This window comes from Procambarus clarkii, chromosome 63 (assembly GCF_040958095.1).
Source record: "Procambarus clarkii isolate CNS0578487 chromosome 63, FALCON_Pclarkii_2.0, whole genome shotgun sequence".
In the NCBI taxonomy this organism is placed as follows: Eukaryota; Metazoa; Arthropoda; class Malacostraca; order Decapoda; family Cambaridae; genus Procambarus; species Procambarus clarkii.
Genome location: NC_091212.1, coordinates 7,463,839 through 7,483,146, shown reverse-complemented (window position 1 = coordinate 7,483,146; position 19,308 = coordinate 7,463,839). Strand labels below are relative to the sequence as shown.

Genomic DNA, 19,308 nt, shown 5'->3' with positions numbered 1-19,308 from the left:
GCCAAACATTCCGAGAAATAAACATATATATTTCTTCCTTTACACAAGTAGTATGGTATCAGACATACACACAAATACTTTTTATGACTTAAGTAACTTTATAGACAATTTGCAAGAGACATGCAGATATTTCAACAAAAGATTAGTCTTGGTGCAAAATTCTTATATCTCTTCAGAATACATAACAATGAACATCTGTAACCCTGTTTCTTAAACCATTAACATTCCATGACAACATTTCAGTCTAGGGTGATCCATTATTAATCAATTCACTTTCTAAGTCATCCCCAATACGTTCACTAAATGATAGCCATACCTTGTATAACATCTCCCACCTCCTCCCAACTTCACCGGTAAAAGCAACATTGCGTTTCTCGATATTTTTTCAGTCCCGTGACGTTCATTATTGGCCCAAATGATTCCTTCATTTTATGTTTAATTTTAGAGTTCTTCTTTTCACTACGACTACCATCAATTACACACACTTGACTTTTCTTCATTTCATCACTCATTGTTGCATTATTGTCCTCAACCACTATTTCCTGACTTTCCTTCACTGTTTTGTAACTTTCCTTAACCTTCACATGAACGTTTAATTTCGCCTCGATGGACTCGATTCTCTGCCCAAGATTTCGGAGGAACTCACCAACTTTTCTTAGTTCAGCCCACACCTCCATGACCATACCATTAGGGCCCTTTTTCTGAGCCCCAGTAACCACTTCACTCACCGTTACATTGTCACTGCCAGTGTCCTGAGTGGTGGTGTGGATGCTTGTTGCTTGAACCTGACGAAGTAAAGGTGACTCCTTTACCCACGCATTCGTCCGGTTCACTGGCGCTGTTTAAGGCAGACTGTTCTGCTGTGTTCCCGGTGTCTGGGTAAGAGCTCTTGCCTGCTCTGTAACATTCACTGGTCGGGGAATATCCATACTCGGCCTCTTGCTACACACAGCCAAGCTGGCATTGTGAACACCTCCACAGTTGCAGCATTTGGGAACTATTTTCTCACCCAGCTTAAGTCTGTTTCTACACACATTAGAGAGGTGAGACTTTCCGCAGAAACGACATTGTTGATCATGTTGACAGCTCCAGGATTTATGCCCCCATCTGCAGCATTTCAGGCATATTATGGGCTCTTCTACATACTTTGCTACATGCCTGTAGCCAGCCCCAGTGATGAACACACTCTCGGGAATGTCACCTCTCACTAGAACCACCACCTGATTCCTAGCTTCACCTTTAATAAGGTGACGCTTGGCCCACACAAATCGTTGTTCGTCAAGGATGAATTCGGGGTCTAGAATCTGAGGGTATTTGTAGATAATTACCTTTGTCAGCTTCTCGTTCTCCTCCGGTATTTGCATAACAATTCCTTCATATCCTTGCTGGGTAAGAAACACAACTAACTCCATAGAACCTACCGTTAAGTAAGGTCTGTTCACACCTTCTTTCAGCAGCGGCTCGAACTTTCGGTGCTCTCTTCCAAGTTTGACTGTCCACAGCAGCTTGCGGTGGTAGGCCAGTGTGCATGAGGCAGGGAAGAGAAGCCTCCACCTCCGCTGACCTTCACCTTCCTGACATCGTTTTGTCCTTTCGCCGACACTGGTTTGATCAGTCTCAGCGTCATTCTCTTGTCGTTTCCGTTAAGTACACTATCACTGTCAACACTACGCCCCACATCCTGTCTTCTCCGTTTCTTCTGTCACCTGGTTAGAACTTCTTGAAAATTACTCTCCTCTACTGACTGGCTGCTTTCTGAGTCTGTGGCCATTTGAATATTGCCGTGGGGAGTAGCCAGTTCTTCTGTTAATCGATTCTCCATCTCAGTACCCAGCATGGCGGGGAGATGTGTAGAATGTGATATGTTGCAGAGGTGTTACCCTGGCAAGGGTGTAGGCGAGACAAGAGTATTGGAACGACGTCCTCACCCGTCGACCGTCTTGTAAACACTGATAATTTGGTGGCCCTCTGCTAGGCTCCCGTGATTGTACATGTTGTAGGGGTTTCAGTGTTTGATCTCCCACCTTCTTTGCTTTGGGTCTATCCACTTAATAATACCTTGCCCGGGCTTCCCATATCAGTCAGCCTACGGATCCTGGAAAGCCCTGTCAGGGCTTGGTAGACTTATGGATGCGTCTTCCGAGTTCCAGCTCGCTTCGTGCGAGCTTGAAGGTCACTGTGTGCCAATGACACCTTTTGGGTCAACGACACCTTTGACCTGGAGTCTTGTGTGTTGTGTTTTCTGCATGTTCTCCAGTTTATCCATTCTGATAACATTGATATTCGGGTGCAGGCGGCATCCGAATTGTATGTTAGGTTTAGGTTGCTGCAATGCGCTAGGTTGATTGCCCATCCAGATGCCCCGGCGCTGCCCCATTTTGGTTATACGAACCCGGACATGTGGGCGTTAGTTACTTCTACTGAGGTTCAGTCTGCTCTCTCTCTGGTTCTTTCCCTGTTGTTCACCCTGCAACCCCCCCCCCCCCTTCCCCTGCCCCCACCCCCACCACCCCTGCTTCCGGCTCCCAAACCGGAAGCTGGAATTTCTGTGGCTCCGCTTCGTCCAGCACATCAGTCCGATCCAGTACATGGCTGGTTTGGTCTTCTCCTCAGCTCTTCGCATCTGGTCTTTTTGACGTGGGTTTATCACCATTTGTATGGTGATCAGGTGGCATCGTTGATAGTGTCCCACCTGAGAGCTTCATCTCGGCGGCAGTATGAAGTTTCCTGGCATTCTTTAGGGGTTGTTTTGTCTTCTCTGTCTTGGCTTTTTCAGGACCGTCATTTAATGCCTAATACTGTTGCCTCGTATCGTACCGCTCTGGCGTAGCCACTGCAGCTTGTGTTCGGGGTGGATGTCACTTTTGCCATGTTCTGTAAGCTTTCTCATGCCTTGTTTCACCTCCGGCCTGCTCATGTGCCGCCTGAGCTGTCCTGGTCCTTGAACAGGGTGCTCTTCTATCTCTCTTCTCGGTTCGTGGTGGCCCTTTCGGTTGAGATTGTTTTTCCAAGGCTCTATTTCTGTTGGCATTGGCCTCTGGGGGTCAGGTTGGTGAGCTTCATGCTCTTCTCCAGTACTGGTGTTTATGCTCCTTCAGTACTGGTGTTTATGCTCCTTCAGTCCTGGTCGTCGGTTTGTTCGGTTGCAGCATTCTCCTTCTTTTCTGACAAAGAATGAGACCATTGCTTTCCAGAGGGGTCCTTGGGTCATTGATGCTTGGTTGGTCAAGTCGGAGGTGCATCATGTGTTGTGTCCAGTTGTGGCTCTTCGCCATTATCTGGGCATCTTCGACTTCTGTGGCTGGGGATGCGCTGTGGGTTGATCCGGTTTCCCTCGTTCCCTGTTCCAGGACTCGAGTCTCCCAGGTCGTCTGCAGGGTTATTAAGTCTAACCAACCTGTGGTTTATCCTGGTGCCTATAATGTTTGGAAGTTTGTAGCTTTGGCTGCCGTCATCAGCAACATGCCTTGGGCTGATATTCAGGCGCATGGATTTTAGAGGTCAAACAGGGTCCTGACCGCCTGTTATTTGGTCAACATTCCTAGTCCTGGGCGTTCATGTGTGGTTTTGGGTCGCAGGTTGCAGCCAGTTGTCTCACCTTCGAGTTGAGGAGCTAGTGGTGGCCGCCTCTTGAGTAAGTCCCTTTTTTAATTCTCTTTGGTTACATAGCTCCAGGGAGCCATAGGGGCTGTCCATAGAAAACCAGCATCAAATGTAATGAAACGCCATTTTCTGGGTGAGCCCCGAGGCTTCCTGGGTATCCTCCCTCACTTCGGTTAGCAGTTTACGCATTGTTTTGATACTTACCCTCTGAACTAGACTGGCTGGGTCAGGGTCCGGGGCTCACCCCCTCCCCCTCCCGGGAGGGGGTGCTGTGCAGATGAGCAATGCGGTGGTTGAGTGTGACGTTTCCTTGGGATTAGAGGTAGTTCTGCCTCTCTGTTCGGTTTTCAGTTGCACTTTTCTTACTACTGTATGTAGGGTCTGTTTTGTTATACCTACCTTTCCGGGTGCCTAACCCTGGTCAATGGCAGATAAAGAAAAACCCCAACCAGGGGGAGTTTTCCAGGGCCTTTGCTCCCTATTTCTCTCTGAGGGAGGGGGGGGCCTGGTTCTGGCTCATGGTCCCCGGTAGGCTGAACTCCTATGACTACTGCCCTTATCAAATGAATGGCATATTATCCCAATAGCTTCAGGGAGCCTCCGGGGCTCACCCAGAAAATGGAGTTTCATTACGTTCAACACTGGGTTTTTTAATATTTGTATTATTATTCATGATTTTTCTTTAGTGTTTCTTTAGTTTGTAATGTTCCACACATGAACATTTTTATTCCCACATCATGGATATAGATCTGAGCACTAGTGATAGCTGCTTGTGACATGCACATCCTCTGATGAGTAGAATTCATGACAGGAGCTTGCACACTTATAAAAAAAATAATGAAAGGTTAAAACATATTTTATCTTAGGCACGTGTAAGACCTCTCATGTCAAAGCAAGTTGAATCTAGTCATGATGGATCAAGTCGGGAATCATCTACCAGAAGTGTGGCTCAGGGTCGAGAAGAGCCCATCAGAGAGAGCTCGAGCCGTTCAGTCTCGGGGCGTGTCGTTTCAGCAGTTGGAGCTGTGTTGAAGAGATCACATAGTCAGGTAAAATTAAATTGTTTATAATTTTGAAATGATGGCAGTTGTATTAAAAATTTAAGAAACTATGTATTCAGTAACAAAGATATGGCAAGATCTTTTATTGTGAGCCAAATACTGTACGTGTACAGTACTTAACACTATCGCGCGTCACAAACTTTGACATCATGCTCCCGGTGGTGCGGGCAAGCGTGCGGTGACACCGAAATGTGTGTACTCGTTTCAGTTTTCTCACCTTAATTCTCATGCTATGTCGTTAGTTTTGGTATCATTGTGTTCGCAATAGAACTCTCTACAGGGGCATATGCATATAAGGTCCAAAAGCCCGCCGTGACTCCCCGCAGCAAAGCCTAAATTTGGCAAAATTACCCGTGAGCGCGCTAAATCACTAAAATGTGTATACTCGTTTCAGTTTTCTCACTTTATTTCTTGTGCTACGTCGTTTGTTTTGGTATCATTGTGTTTGCAATAGAATTCTCTACAGGGGTATATGCATATGAGGTCTAAAAGTGACTTCCCACAGCAAAGCCTAAAGTCAGCCAAGTTACCCGTGAATGAGCACCAATTGGCACACCTGCAGCCTAATGTATATACTCGTTCAGTTTGATAACATAAGTTTTCGTGTTACGTGTTTCATTTTGGTATCAAATTGTTCGCAAAATAAAGGCGAGTATTTTAAAACTAGTCCCATAATAATAGAACAATAAATGGAATTTTAACAACTATTTTAACTTTTGGACGTTCATCTCCACAAAATTATTTATATCTTTTTAGTGTTCTGACATTAATTTTCGTGTTTTGTCTTTCATTTTGGTATCAAATTGTTTGCAATATAAAGACACGTATTTTAAAACTAGTCCCATAATAATAGAACATAAATGAAATTTTAATAAATATTTTAACTTTTGGACGCTCATCACCACAAAATTATTTATATCGTTCAAGTGTTCTGACATCAATTTTCGTGTTACCTCTTTCATTTTGGTATCAAATTGTGAACAATCTGAAGGCGCTCATTTTGAAACCACCCAGACGTTGATTGGATAAAAATTGAATTTTTTACAAATATTTTAATACATGATGCGAGCAATAGTCACTCGCTCAGAATCGGGAGAAAAATGAGTGACTACGGGGAGGAGGCAACGGGGCGCGATAGTGTTAGGAAGCCACAGGCTGACATAAATTTTCATGTGACATATTTATTCAAAAGTATTTTTAAGAAATGTACAGTAGAGGAATTATTACTTATACATTTTGTAAAAATATTTTATAAAACTGGCACAAATTTGTGACTATATTGTTAATGGTCAGTTTCCTTAGGTGTTTATGCACAGGAATTTCATTAATTTGTGATCTAGCTCACGAAATCAATATTCATGTGTAATTTTTATGGTAATTGTTTCTCATTTTCAATTTTTGTCTAAGGTGTCATTCTGCTTCTCCCAGAGATTATATATCCTGCACACCCTAATGGGTGACAAATTTTAATCAGGCAAGTGACAGATGGCACTGGCACCACACAGACTACAGTGTCCCTTCAGGGTCATATGTATATAGTGCTTGGGAGTCATTAGAGACTGTCATCCAACTAGAATAATCTGATAAAGAGAATGTCTGTTTACAAGCACAAGCCTTCTAGAATTTCCAGTGATGTCACACTTGGGGGTTGTCAGTGGAAACCCTAGATTAACTTTACCTGCCAATTATAATTAGCCTTGCACATCACCACCACCAGGTGGCAGCACTTCCCTCAACCCAACATATCAACTGACAGTGCTGTGCAAACTTTGGGCAAATGGAGAGCAATTGCTAAGTTAAGTAACTGTTAACCAGTCAGGTGATTGTAGTGACATGCATGACATTTGGCAGCCTAGTAACTGTGGTCAGTTTACTAGCCAGTGTGACAAAGAGTCTTTTGAATGTCCCGAATTTTCTATTGCAATATATTAATGTTGAGAACAGTACTGGTTTTGATGGTTGCCATCAGTGGACAGTTCTTTGATTAGAGTCTTAGTCACGTTGTTCTCGTAGTTATCTCTTGAGTAATATCTGAAATTTTTCCATGGTTCTTGCTGGCTCATTGGGTCCAGACATCTACCCCAACCTCTTTATTTTAGGTTGGGAATAACAGATTTATGAACCCGAGATACAGTATTGATTCCAGTAGCAAATGTTTAGTCACATGTGAGGTTTCTGGCAATTCTTTGTATGACAGAAGTACAGTACATATATTTGGCTTGACTGCAATGCGACATGCTGCTTGTCACACTGAAGCCTATTCATTCTCTACTGCTGAGATTGAAGGACCATAGTTTTGTGTTTGTTCCCAGGCTACACTGGAAACTCAAGTGTTCTCTCAAGCTTGAGGCAATTTTTGGGGAGGTTACTTGTTCTGGCTACATCTGGTGGTAGAACATCATGAGACCTGAACTTTTCTCCCTGGTTGTTCATTTTATCACCTAGTGTTTGCTTGGGTTAGAGAAAAAAAAAGGGATATATATACAAGAATACTTTTGGTTAAAATTTCCCGGGTGCTCGATTGTGCTCGTTGATTCTGAAAATTAATACTTTTGCTTCCTGTATTCTTATTGTTGGTTGCAAGGATGATATCACCATAGTGCTTATAGAATTTGCAGGATAAAGATGTCAGTATTGTTACCCTCTCTTAAGGTTGTTTGCCTATTCAGTAACTGACAGGTTGTGGGCTAGAGCTCAAAAGTATAGAACTTAGCCATATCAATTTCCAAATTAGATTTTCTTTTAGCAGCCTGACAGCCTTGGTAGTCAATCTGCGCCTCATGGCTGGAGGGAGAAAGGCCTTGTCTAATTCATTGACAAGGTCAATTCATTGACAAACTTGAGTTGGCAGGTTTGAGCTTGAGTACCCTAAAGCAGTCAGTGTCTTCGGGGAATTGGCAGGCAAGATCTTGTGCTAGGGCAGCAGGACAGAGGCACTGTACTGCATCTTCAGACCTTACTTACTCCTGGGCTCAGGTGAGCCTTGTCGGGGCTGATTACATTCTGCCTCGTGTGTCTCGCCTCCGGTTAGTGGTCTGGTGGCTCTGTTGTTGGTGTCCACCTGCGTGCTTCTTCTTGGTGGCAGTATGGGGTATTTTGGCAGTCCTTGCTTTTCCTCCTGTCCCTTCTTAGGTGGCTGCGGTTGTTAGCGTCGGCTTGGTTTTTCTGGTGGGGGTTGGGGGTCGTCGTCTTGCCACATACTGTCGCCTCGTTTCATGAGGTGCTGGCGGTGCCGCTTCGACTTGCTTTCGGTCTTGGTGTTGCTTCTGCATCGTTAGTAAGCTGTCTCGTGTGTTGTTTCACCTCCAGCCTGTTCGTGCGCCCTTGCACCGTCCTGGTCTCTGGTCAGCGTGCTCTGTCTTCTCCTCGGTTGGTGGTGCCCCTTTGGTTCAGGTTTGTTTCTCAACGGCTCTTTTTTCCTGTTGGCATTTTCCTCTGGGAGTTGGGTCGCTGGGCTTCTTGCTCTCCTCCGCAGGGGTTTCTGCTCCTTCGGTCTTGGCATTTTGGTTGTTCGGTGGCAGTCGTCTCCATCTTTTCTGGCACGGGATGGGGCTGCTGCGTTCCAGAGGGGTTCTTGGTTTGTTGGTGCTTAGTTGGTCGGGCGGGGGGGGTGCGTTGTGTTTTGTGTTCAGTGGCGGCCCTCCGCTGTTATTTGCATGCCGCGGCCTCTATGTCCTGGGCGTGCTTTGAGTTGATCTGGTTCCGTTCTTCCCTGTTCGCGGGTGAAGGTGTCCCGGATTGTTCGCTGTGTTATTGCGGGTAGCCTGCCTGTGTTCTTTTCCCATGCCCGTGGCGTTCGTGGCTTCGCTGCTCTTGCTGCCATCTGGGCGGCGTGTCCTTGCTGTCATTCGGGCACAAATCTTTTGGCGTTCGTACAGGGGCCTAGCTGCTTGTTGTCTCGTGTTGTTCCCAGGCCCTTTCGGGGATGTGTCGCCTTGGGTTGGCGTTTGATGCCGGTTGTCTCGCTTCCGTTGAGGGGTGCGTGGTGACCGCCTCTTGGCTCCGTCCCTTTGACCTTCCTCTGTGGGTAGTTAGCTCCAGGGAGCCGACGGTGCTCCCCCTCCCCCCCAGAAAACCAATGTTGAATGTAATGAAATGCCATTTTCTGGGTGAGACCCGGAGGCTCCCCGGCAACCCTCCCTCTCTCCAGTCAGCGGTTTTTCGTGTGTTTTGACATCCAGCCTCAGAACTGATGGGTGGATAGCCGGCATGAGAGGTCTGGGGCTCCCCCTTCCCCCTCCCGGGGAGGGGGGGAGCTGTGCAGACAGCGGCGCGGTGACGTGTGATGTCATACTAGTTTGCTTGTTTTCTGTTGGGGAGTTCTAGCCACTAGTTCGGCTTTTGGTAGTAATTTTAACCAGAATAGGGGTTTGTTTTGGAATGCTTACCTTTCTGGATGCTTGACCCGGTCGATGGCAGACATAGAATGCTTCCAACCACATGGGGGTTTCTATTGGCCATTGCTCCCCTTGCCTCTCTGAGGGGGCCAGGTTCTGGCCGTGGTCCCTGGTAGGCCCTAGAACTCCATACACATGACTGATGCCAATGTCTGACATTAGCATATCAGCCTGGTATAGCTCTGGGAAGCCTCCGGGTCTCACCCAGAAAATGGCGTTTCATTACATTCAACGCTAGTTTTTTATCACACAGCAAGGATGGTAATCTGAGTCACAGGTCTTGCTGGGATTCAAAATTAGCAAAATGTTTACTAAACATATGAAATACTCTGCTAGCAGGCTTTATATTAAAGGTGTTAATTGCATTATCTTAAACCTTATTATTTTATTATCTTATTCGCTTCATAATTCTAACATATTACTGTGTTACGTGCAGGTAAAACACACACAAGTTGCAGATTTTGGTTGTCTTTTCTATGTTTTGTAATTTGTTGTTTTTGCAGGTGGACTCTGATGAGGAAGAATATGACCCAAAGAAACCTCAACTGAGTGGCATGGCAAGTAAAGTGGAGGTGAGATGCATTCATAATTTCAAGTATCATACAGTATTATATACTCTGGTGTTTTAAGAGGTTATGTTTGGATTTATGATCCTAAGTTTACTGAAGGAATTACGCAGTCAGAAATTCTTGTAGCCTTGTTATCCAGACCTTGCCAAAGGATTGCAACCTCATTTGGATAATCCATAGGTAAGAATTTCATCTTGATGCTTGTTGTGCTTGTAAAAAGAGTTTGCCTTCTAGCTGTGAAAACTTTTCTTATTTGCAATTTTCTATTGGATATCCCAAGTTCCTTCCTGGGATTTTTTTTTTTTTTTTTTACCTGAGGGCCTTCAAATTGCTGTTGTCCTTTACTTTAACACCCCTGTTATCACCAAATGTGTCAGCAACAGAGTACTGACGGTGGTTCAATTGTCATAGATCAGAAGAAAAGGATTCCTAACACAATAAAGTCAACATTATCATCAAGAAAAGCCTCAAAGAAAACTTCAATTCTGCAGTCAATAACTATCAGAACAATCTTGATTAACTCAAAATGCTACTCTGCATCAATGTCGTGTAGATAGCCCCAGAGGCTTCCCAGAGCTTACCGGACTGATATGTATGTATTAGACTGTGCCATCAGTCGATTGGCGTTCTTACCTACTGGGGACTACAAGCCAAAACCCGGCCCCTACTTAGAGGTACAAGGAGTAATGGCCTTTGGAAACCCCCATGTATTTGGAAGCATTCCATGTCTGCCATTGACCGGGGTTTGGCACCCAGAAAGGTTGGCATAACAAAACAAACCCCGTATGGTAAAAAAATTAATTACTACTGAAGACCGAACAGAGAAACAGAACTCCCAAAATTTTTAAATTTAAAAGCAAACAAGCAAATGTTACACCCTGCTGTCGCACCGCTCATCCGCATTTCCCGAACTCTCTGTGGAAGGTAACCTCAGAACGCAAGGGCTGCACTTAGAGAATGCTTAGAGAAGGAGGCCTCTAAGCGCATGCAGCCCCAGTACTGATCAATTACTCCTGGCCTGCACACCGCATCGCAGAAATACACCACAAGGTACAAAAGTGCACTGAAACAGAGACCAGAATTGATGACTGCCACAGTCAGACATCAGTCGAGAACTGAATGATGGAGCAGCTGGCGCGAAGGGTAACAGCGGGGTGTGACATTTGCTTGTTTGCTTTTAAATTTTAAAATTTTGGAAGTTCTGTTTCTCTGTTTGGTTTTCGGTAGCAATTGAATTTTTTTTTACCATGTGCGGTATGCTTTGTTATGCCTACTTTTCTGGGTGCCAAACCCCGGTCGATGGCAGAGATGAAATGCTTCCAAATACTTAGGGGTTTCCATAGGCCATTACTCCTCATACCTCTCTGAAGGGGCCAGGTTTTGGCTCGTGGTCTCCAGTAGGTAAGAATGCCAATCGACTGATGCCACGGTCTAATGCATACATGTCAGCCTGGTAAGCTCCAAGAGCCTCCAGGGCTCATCCAGAAAATGGCATTTCATTGCATTCATTGCTGGTTTTTTACTATTTATGCCCCCAGTGTATATAAAATTGCTATTATTCCCCCTTAAACTTTGCTTTCACTTTTGCCTTTGCTTTCACAGCGTAAGGAAGACATCTTGAAAATACTCAAAGGCTACCAACTCCTTATCCTTATCTTGATTTCATTGTGTATAATGTTAACTCTGTCTAACTTGGTATTTTAGGTTATTCCGCGACCCAGACGCCCCGGAGCCATACAAGCCAATACAGCTCTCATTCTCCGAGCAATGGCTGATGCTCATAAGTCGGTAAATAAACCAAGCCGACGTACAGTGGATAAATCAGAACTGCTTCCAAAGAAACAAAAGGTAAGAGCAGTAACTAAGGTTTTTCTGTAGGGAGAGTTCCTAAACAAATAAGTGAATACATATACATTTTAGTGTAGTACTGTATCTGCCTGCCACTTATCTAAGTGGCTTAAGTAACTGTTTTGGTCATCAAATGGATAAAGGTTAGATGAAATTCAGACAGTGTATTGACATTTTCTTTGAATTTGTATTCAAAGACTAGGTTCTGCAGTTGGCTGTTTAGAAGTGTTATACACTGAGCTGAACTGATGATTTTTTTGTGTGACATGCACATTCATGCAAAATATGTTATTTCTAATTGCTGGAATTACTGTAAAAAAATGAAGCATCCATTCATATTCTTAGTTTACATAACGCTGTGTCAGAAAAAAGTTTTTGCAGCCAGCCTGAATAAAAGTAAATGTGTCGGTTAATTTTGAAGAACATTCCTAAAGTAATCTCTCTAAATTCTTTTACTTGTACTGTACTGAATCCAAGACCACTATGAATACAGTGAAGCCTCAATTATCCAGATGAAGTAGTACCTCCTGATAAATTCAAAATTCAGGTAATTGAATAGAAAAGAAGCTAAACCGTTTTTTGTCAAAGTTTAATAAATTTTATTTGTAATTTTTATTCACGTGCCCACTGTACAACCATACACATATCCAGGTGTATGATTTATATCATACCCTCGCCATGGTCCTCTATTTCAAGGTTCGCTTGTCTTAGGTCATCCCCAATGTCAATAAATCTATCCACCCTGCAGTCTGTCCTTGTGCCCACGATGCTCAAATTTTTCAGTTTGCTGCATTTTGTAATATGTCTTTAGCTGATATCAGGGTTTGGGGTTTTGGAGATTTAATAATTTTGTAGGTCCTGTCGGGCTTGTATTGCTGTAACACAAGGGGCAGGTTGACCTAACTTTTGGATGGATTGTTTGTTGCTTCATTTCTTTATTTTCTGTTAACCCTCCCGTTATCTGTTTTGCTGCACTGACTTTCTAGATATTTCTTTGGTGAAGTGATCTTTAGATCTGCTTCCTGCACCTCTGTGAGAAGGCCATGTTCTGACTTTGGTCTCCGTTAAGCTATTATTGACCCCCCTAAGGCTGATGTGACTCATATGTGGACCTATCTCAGTGTGGCTACCTATAGGGAGGACTGAGGCCCAACCAGAAGATGGACATTCATTACATTCAACACTGGTTTCATTTTCAATTTCTTTAATAACATAATTGATGAGTGCACATTCTCAGCATTTAATTTTGTACCTCAATGTGGACAATATATGGCTTTCTGTATGGTTATTCAATCTTCAGATTCCCAGCCCGTAAATCTGAAAATAGAGGAATTGATGGTGTTTCTCTCAGTTTTGGACTCTTATTAAGTCGTGTAATGAAAGAATGGGGGAGAAAGACAATATATAAGAAAACAAAAGTGAGGTGAAATATGGAAATAGGGCAGAAGTATGGGATTAAAGTTAAAGAATGGGAACACAGTTGAAGTATAGGAATAAGGTTGAAGAATAGGAATAAGGTTGAAGAATGGGAATAAGGTTGAAGAATGGGAATAAAGTTGAAGTATGGGAATAAGGTTGAAGTGTGGGAATAAGGTTGAAATATGGGAATAAGGTTGAAGTATGGGAATAAGGGTGAAGTATGGGAATAAGGGTGAAGTATGGGAATAAGGTTGAAGAATAGGAATAAGGTTGAAGAATGGGAATAAGGTTGAAGAATGGGAATAAGGTTGAAGAATGGGAATAAAGTTGAAGTATGGGAATAAGGTTGAAGAATGGGAATAAGGTTGAAGTGTGGGAATAAGGTTGAAATATGGGAATAAGGTTGAAGTATGGGAATAAGGGTGAAGTATGGGAATAAGGGTGAAGTATGGGAATAAGGTTGAAGTATGGAAATAAGGTTGAAGTATGGGAATAAGGGTGAAGTATGGGAATAAGTGTGAAGTATGAGAATAAGGGTGAAGTATGGGAATAAGGTTGAAGTATGGGAATAAGGTTGAAATATGGAAATAAGGTTGAAGTATGGGAATAAGGGTGAAGTATGGGAATAAGTGTGAAGTATGAGAATAAGGGTGAAGTATGGGAATAAGGTTGAAGTATGGGAATAAGTGTGAAGTATGAGAATAAGGGTGAAGTATGGGAATAAGGTTGAAGTATGGGAATAAGGTTGAAGTATGGAAATAAGGTTGAAGTATGGGAATAAGGGTGAAGTATGGGAATAAGTGTGAAGTATGAGAATAAGGGTGAAGTATGGGAATAAGGTTGAAGTATGGGAATAAGGTTGAAGTATGAAAGTAAGGTTGAAGTCTGGGAATAAGGTTGAAGTATAGGAATAAGGTGACTGTAAAGAATAAAACTAGAAAACCAAATGGCAAAGAGAACAAAGTGAAAAAGAGTAAGCAGCATAGGGAAAGATAGCCTATAGGTGCTAAAACTAATTTAGATCACATTTGTTAAGAAGGTTAGTGCATTTAATTACTGGTATGTACTGAGAAAGGAAAGAGTCAATATTAACAAAACCAAGACTAAGATTCACGTTGAGCATGAGAGGCAATTCAACAAGATGGCATCGATGAAGAGTAGAGGTGGAAGGATTATTTTAGAAGATCAATCTGTAGGATGATTTATGTCCCTAACATGATAGAAGAGAGCATTGTTTGTATCTGCAGACCAACCCATCCTCTGACAAAGTTCAGTCCAACCAGCAGTTGACCTCAAAGTTGCATTCATCGATTTAAACAACCAGCGTTAAATGTAATGAAACTCCATTTTCTGGGTGAGACCAGAGCTTATCCAGGCTGATATGCTAATGTCAGACTTTGGCATCAGTCATGTGTATGGAGTTCTGTGGGCCTACTGGAGACCACGAGCCATAACGTGGCCAATAGAAACCCCCGTGTGGTTGGAAGCATTCTATGTCTGCCACCGACTGGGTCAGGCACCCAGAAACGAACATGGGATGCTTGGGTAAGCATCCTAAAACAAACCCCCTATTCTGGTAAAATTTGCTACCAAAAGCCGAACAAGTGGATAGAACTCCCCAAAAAGAAACAAGCAAACGAGCATGATATCACACGTCGCTGCGCTGCTGTCTGTGCAGCTTCCCTCTCCCCGGGAGGGGGAAGGGGGAGCCCCAGACCCCTCACGCCAGCTATCCACCCGTCAATTCTGAGGAACCAGAACAGCCGACGAAGCCAAACCCTACCCAGCGGGTAGACCATCATCGCGAAGTTCAGGCTCCCGCACAGACCCTCAAGCAACTGCCGGGTGACCCAGGAGCCCCCCAGAAACAGGCGCATGTGGGACCGCAGCTGCAAGAGAGACTCCGGAGGAAGAGACAAGGAAGCGGTCCGAGAGTCCCTCACAAGACCAAGACAGATCCGAACCTGGGAGGGAACCAAATGGGACTTCCTCTAATTCACTAAAACCCAAACCTGAATGAAGACAGATCCATAAGCAATGCATAATCCGGGTCGCGCAGCAGGTAAGCCGCAAGGGCCACCCACACCGCAGACGGTAGGATGCGGTAAGCCGAAAACCTCCAGAAGGACGGAACCGACGCACCCGAGGGGACTTGGAACCGAACCATGGGAGGGGCAGACACCAAATCCAACTCGTATGCAGAGGGGGGGATAAGAGAACCCCACTCCTTGTAAGAGTAAGCCCCGCTCAGAGGGCAGAAAAACCCAGGCGGTGTCCAGCAGGGCCCAAGGCCCCCAAGTCAGCCCCTCCCCAGCCCCAAGATCCTCCTCCTCAGGACCTGGGGATGAGTCATCCCCAATGCACTGGCCTCAAAAGAAAAAGCCGGTGCAGCTGCATAAGCCAGACGGAAGGGAGCCCACTGATCAGACCCGGAGGCTGTGGTAGGGGGATCGGACTCGAATGCCTCCGTCGCCACACTGGAAGGGACATCCCCAAAACTGCCAGAGTCTCAAGACCATCTAAACCCTGCCCTGACTCCGAAACCCTCGGACGCTTCGGGGCCGGAAGTAGGGGGGAGGACCAGGACGCACCACAGCAGGGAAAGGATGTGGGGAGTGCGGACTGATCCAAGGTCAAAGCGACCCCAACCCCAAAGTCCGGGTCCCTATAAGCAAAACGGAGCAGCCTCTGGGCATCCGGGTATGCAACCAACCGAACGCATTGCAACAACCTAAAGCGCACATGCAATACCTGCGCCGCCTGTACCCATAAAAGATCATCATTAGACTGGGTAATCTGAGTCACAAGCAAGCAACAGAACTCTCAGGACTCCGGGTCGAAAGTGTCACCGACCCAACAGGCAGTGTGATGGAGGCAAAAACAGTGATAGTCACCCTGAGACAAGGGGACAGAGCAACCCTCAAACTCGCACAAAGCGAGTGGAGACTCTGGGATCACATCCATCTGACCCACGTGCCCCCGTGTGGTTTCCTAGGGTCCTGAGACGGTACTCATGCTCAGGATATCCCAGGCAGGGTACTGCTAACCGGCGCCCAAAACTACCAATCAACTTCCTAAAGCTGAACCCCTGGGACGTGTACACTCACGGGGACCTAGCAGGGGGCACCACCAGAAAACCGTGTCAGGTCATACACCAAGGGGCAAGCAAGGCAGACCCTCCTACAAGGCAAAAACAAAAGAAAAACAAATCGCCACAAGAGGACAATGTACTCCAAGGAACAGAACTGGCCGATTTGAATGGTGAAAACAAGCTGTGCAGCACCCTGTGCCCCTTACCAGTGCAAACTGCCTCTTACCCTAAAGTTAAAGTCTTACCCTCTTACCCAGTTAAAAGCTCTGTACCTCAAGGTACAGTCCTTGCACCACTGCTGTTCCTTATTCTCATATCAGATATAGATAAAAATACAAGTCACAGCTTCGTGTCATCCTTTGCAGATGACACAAAAATCAGCATGAAAATTACCTCTGCTGAAGACATGGAAAAATTGCAAGCAGATATCAACAAAGTTTTCGACTGGGCAGCAGAAAATAACATGATGTTTAACAGCGATAAATTCCAGTTACTCAAGTACGGCAAAAATGAGGACCTGAAACATAATACAGGGTACAAAACACAATCGAATCTGCCCATAATAGGTAAACAGCATGTCAAGGATTTGGGAATAATGATGTCTGACGATCTATCGTTTAGGGAGCATAACCGACGCTGTTCATTGTGACGTCATGCTCATTTCTTTTTGGGGCGTTCTATCCACTTGTTCGGCTTTTGGTAGCAAATTTTACCAGAATAGGGGTTTGTTTTGGGATGCTTACCTTTCTGGGTGGCAGACATAGAATGCTTCCAACCACACGGGGGTTTCTATAGACCGCTCCCCATGCCTCTCAGGAGGCCAGGTTCTGGCTCGTGGTCCCCGGTAGGCCAACAGAACTCCATACACATGACTGATGCCAAAGTCTGACATTAGCATATCAGCCTGGATAAGCTCCATTTTCCCCCAGAAATGCTGCTCATTCAAAATAGGAATTTTCTCAAACATAAATACAATATGCATATAAAATTGTTATATGCATATTAGCATATTGTGCATACATATTTAGGAATTGGTTAGGTTAGGTAGGAATTATTTGTATTTGTAGTATGTGGGTGAAACATTTACAACAATGTGGTTCAAACAAAAGTCGTTCGAGTGATGAATTAGAGATGTGTTTGAACGTCATCAGTTTTGAGACGTGTAAACGGTTTTTCATTCATTAACAAGGGGTTTGGTGGGTGCATGGAATCACTTTTGGCCCTAGTTTATGAGAACGGGCTGCTGCAGACCTAACATTTTCTTTTCATGACTTGATAATGTTTCAGGACGGACCAAAATGTCATTATTTCATTTATTTTCAGATTTGTGGGCTGGGTCTAAGTTTTGGACATCATTGTAATTTACTGCCTGCATTATTCACAGATTCTCCTTAATGTTAATTTTCACTGACTCTCGGTTAATAAAGCATATATGACTTTGCAGGGTGAGTTATTTACACGTGGATACAGAGAGCGAGAGCGAGAGCAAGCTCGTCACAAAGACCTTCCTTCTCAGGAGGAAGGCCCACGGGAGGATGAAATTAGGATTCGGAAGATAGCTATTACCGTACCTAATGCTACGCGAAAAGAAAGTGAGAAGCAGCTGGAAGAAGAAAAAATGGAGGAAGTGGTTCTGACAAGTCCTGAAATTACAACCACAACAGAGATCATTGAAAAAGATGAAATGTTAGAAAATGTAATACCTATGGAAGAAGAGCATGGACCTGTTGTACCAGGTAAGGTATTTTTTATTTTTCTGTGCGGAGCCCCATCAGCTCCCTGGGCCTATCGGACTGATATTATCTATATTAGTCTAGGGCTTCAGTCATATGGAGTCTGTATGCCTACCGGGAACCATGAGCCAGAACCTGGTTCCCTCAGAGAGGTGAAGGAAGCAATGGCGTATGAAAACTCTACTCTTTGAGAGTATATTCATGTCTGCCATCGACCAGGGTTGGGCACCCAGAAAGGTAGGTGCCCCAAAACAGACCACTCCTGGTAGAAAAAATTGTGAGACCGAACAGAGCCTTGGAACTTCCCCCCAAAGGAAAACAAAATAACAAGCAAAATGTCATCACACCGCGTGCCGCTCATTTGCAAACTCCCTCCCCAAAGCTCGAATGCCTCAGGGCTGCCCCGCTTTGGTTTTAGGGACCCGGACATGGGGACGTTGGTCTCTTCGACCCTTATACCTTCCCCTGTTGGTGTGGTTCACCCTCCTCTTCACCCGCTCACCCCAACTGCCGGATCCCATAAGTCTTGAGGGTTTCGAAGTTGGGGCAGAGTTTAGTTGGGGATGAGACTCGGTTGGCTCCAGGGACTGCCCCATTCGATACGGGGACGGAGGCATTTGAGCCTGTTCCTCCCGCAGAGGCTTCTGGGTCTTTCCAGCCGGGCCCCCTTCTTTGATGCCTTTTCCTTGGACTCTGCCTTTTCTTCAAGGGTGGAGGGCAATGAGGATGGCTCTGCCCAGGAGCCTGGTTTGGAGGCTTCCGGGTTGGGGGGGGTATCAGCCTGGGGTACTTGGGACTCTTTTCCTGCCTGGGCTTTGGTACCCTCAGGGAGGGGTCTGCTGTTGCATGGTTCTGGGTTTTCTTATCCCCCTTTCTTTGTACAAGTTTGATTTGGGTTCCCTCTCCCCCCCCCCCCTCCGCCGGGTTCATTTCCGGGTTTCTTTGTGTTCCACGGCTTTGTCCTTCTGGAGGTTTTCTACCTCTCAGATTTTCCCTGCGGAGGTTCAGGAGGCCCTCAGTGCCTACCTCCAGCGAGACCCGGATTTTGCTTCTGTGATGGACCCGATCACTTTTGATTCCGGGGTTCTTCCCCATATTGGGTGCATTATGAGGTTCCGGCATCTTCCTGGCTTGCAGACTGCGCTTTGTTTTCGTTAGGGGCATGGTACGGGTTTTGTTGTACCCAAAGGCTTGAGTGGCAAGAGCTCACTCTTTGTTTACTTTGCTGACTTTGATCACCTTAATGCGTTCCTTCACACCACTATGCATGCCCAAGTCCCTACCCTTTCGGCTGCTTTGGTGGCGGAGGATCTTCGTGCTCGCAGGCATTTGGCCACGGTCCTCCATTTCTTTTCCATTCTTGAGCTGTCTTCAGACTGGCTTGTGGAGGATGTGGAGGAATTGAGTGTTGGGCCGTCGTCTGCTGCATTGACCTTGGCGGCTAAGGCGTCGGCAGCGTTACTGAAACTGTATGCGCCTATCCTCTGGGAGGCAGTCTCTCTGTTTTGTGACTCTCGCCTTGCGTGTCGGTAGGCTGTCCTCGCTCTCTCTCTGTTGATTCTGCTTGGGGCCTGGCTATTAGATTTT

General features: G+C 45.2%; 1 protein-coding gene across 2 annotated transcripts in view; it reads left to right on the top strand.

Moving 5' to 3' along the window:
- LOC123769550 (Nuclear polyadenosine RNA-binding 2) overlaps positions 1 to 19,308 on the top strand; it is a 70,842-nt gene that overhangs the window by 15,390 nt on the left and 36,144 nt on the right. For both annotated transcript variants that reach the window (XM_045760783.2, XM_045760782.2), the window contains exons 7-10: positions 4,470 to 4,652; positions 9,565 to 9,633; positions 11,335 to 11,478; positions 17,433 to 17,724. In XM_045760783.2, coding sequence (XP_045616739.1) covers positions 4,470 to 4,652; positions 9,565 to 9,633; positions 11,335 to 11,478; positions 17,433 to 17,724 — 688 coding nt within the window. The remainder of the gene's footprint in view (positions 1 to 4,469; positions 4,653 to 9,564; positions 9,634 to 11,334; positions 11,479 to 17,432; positions 17,725 to 19,308) is intronic.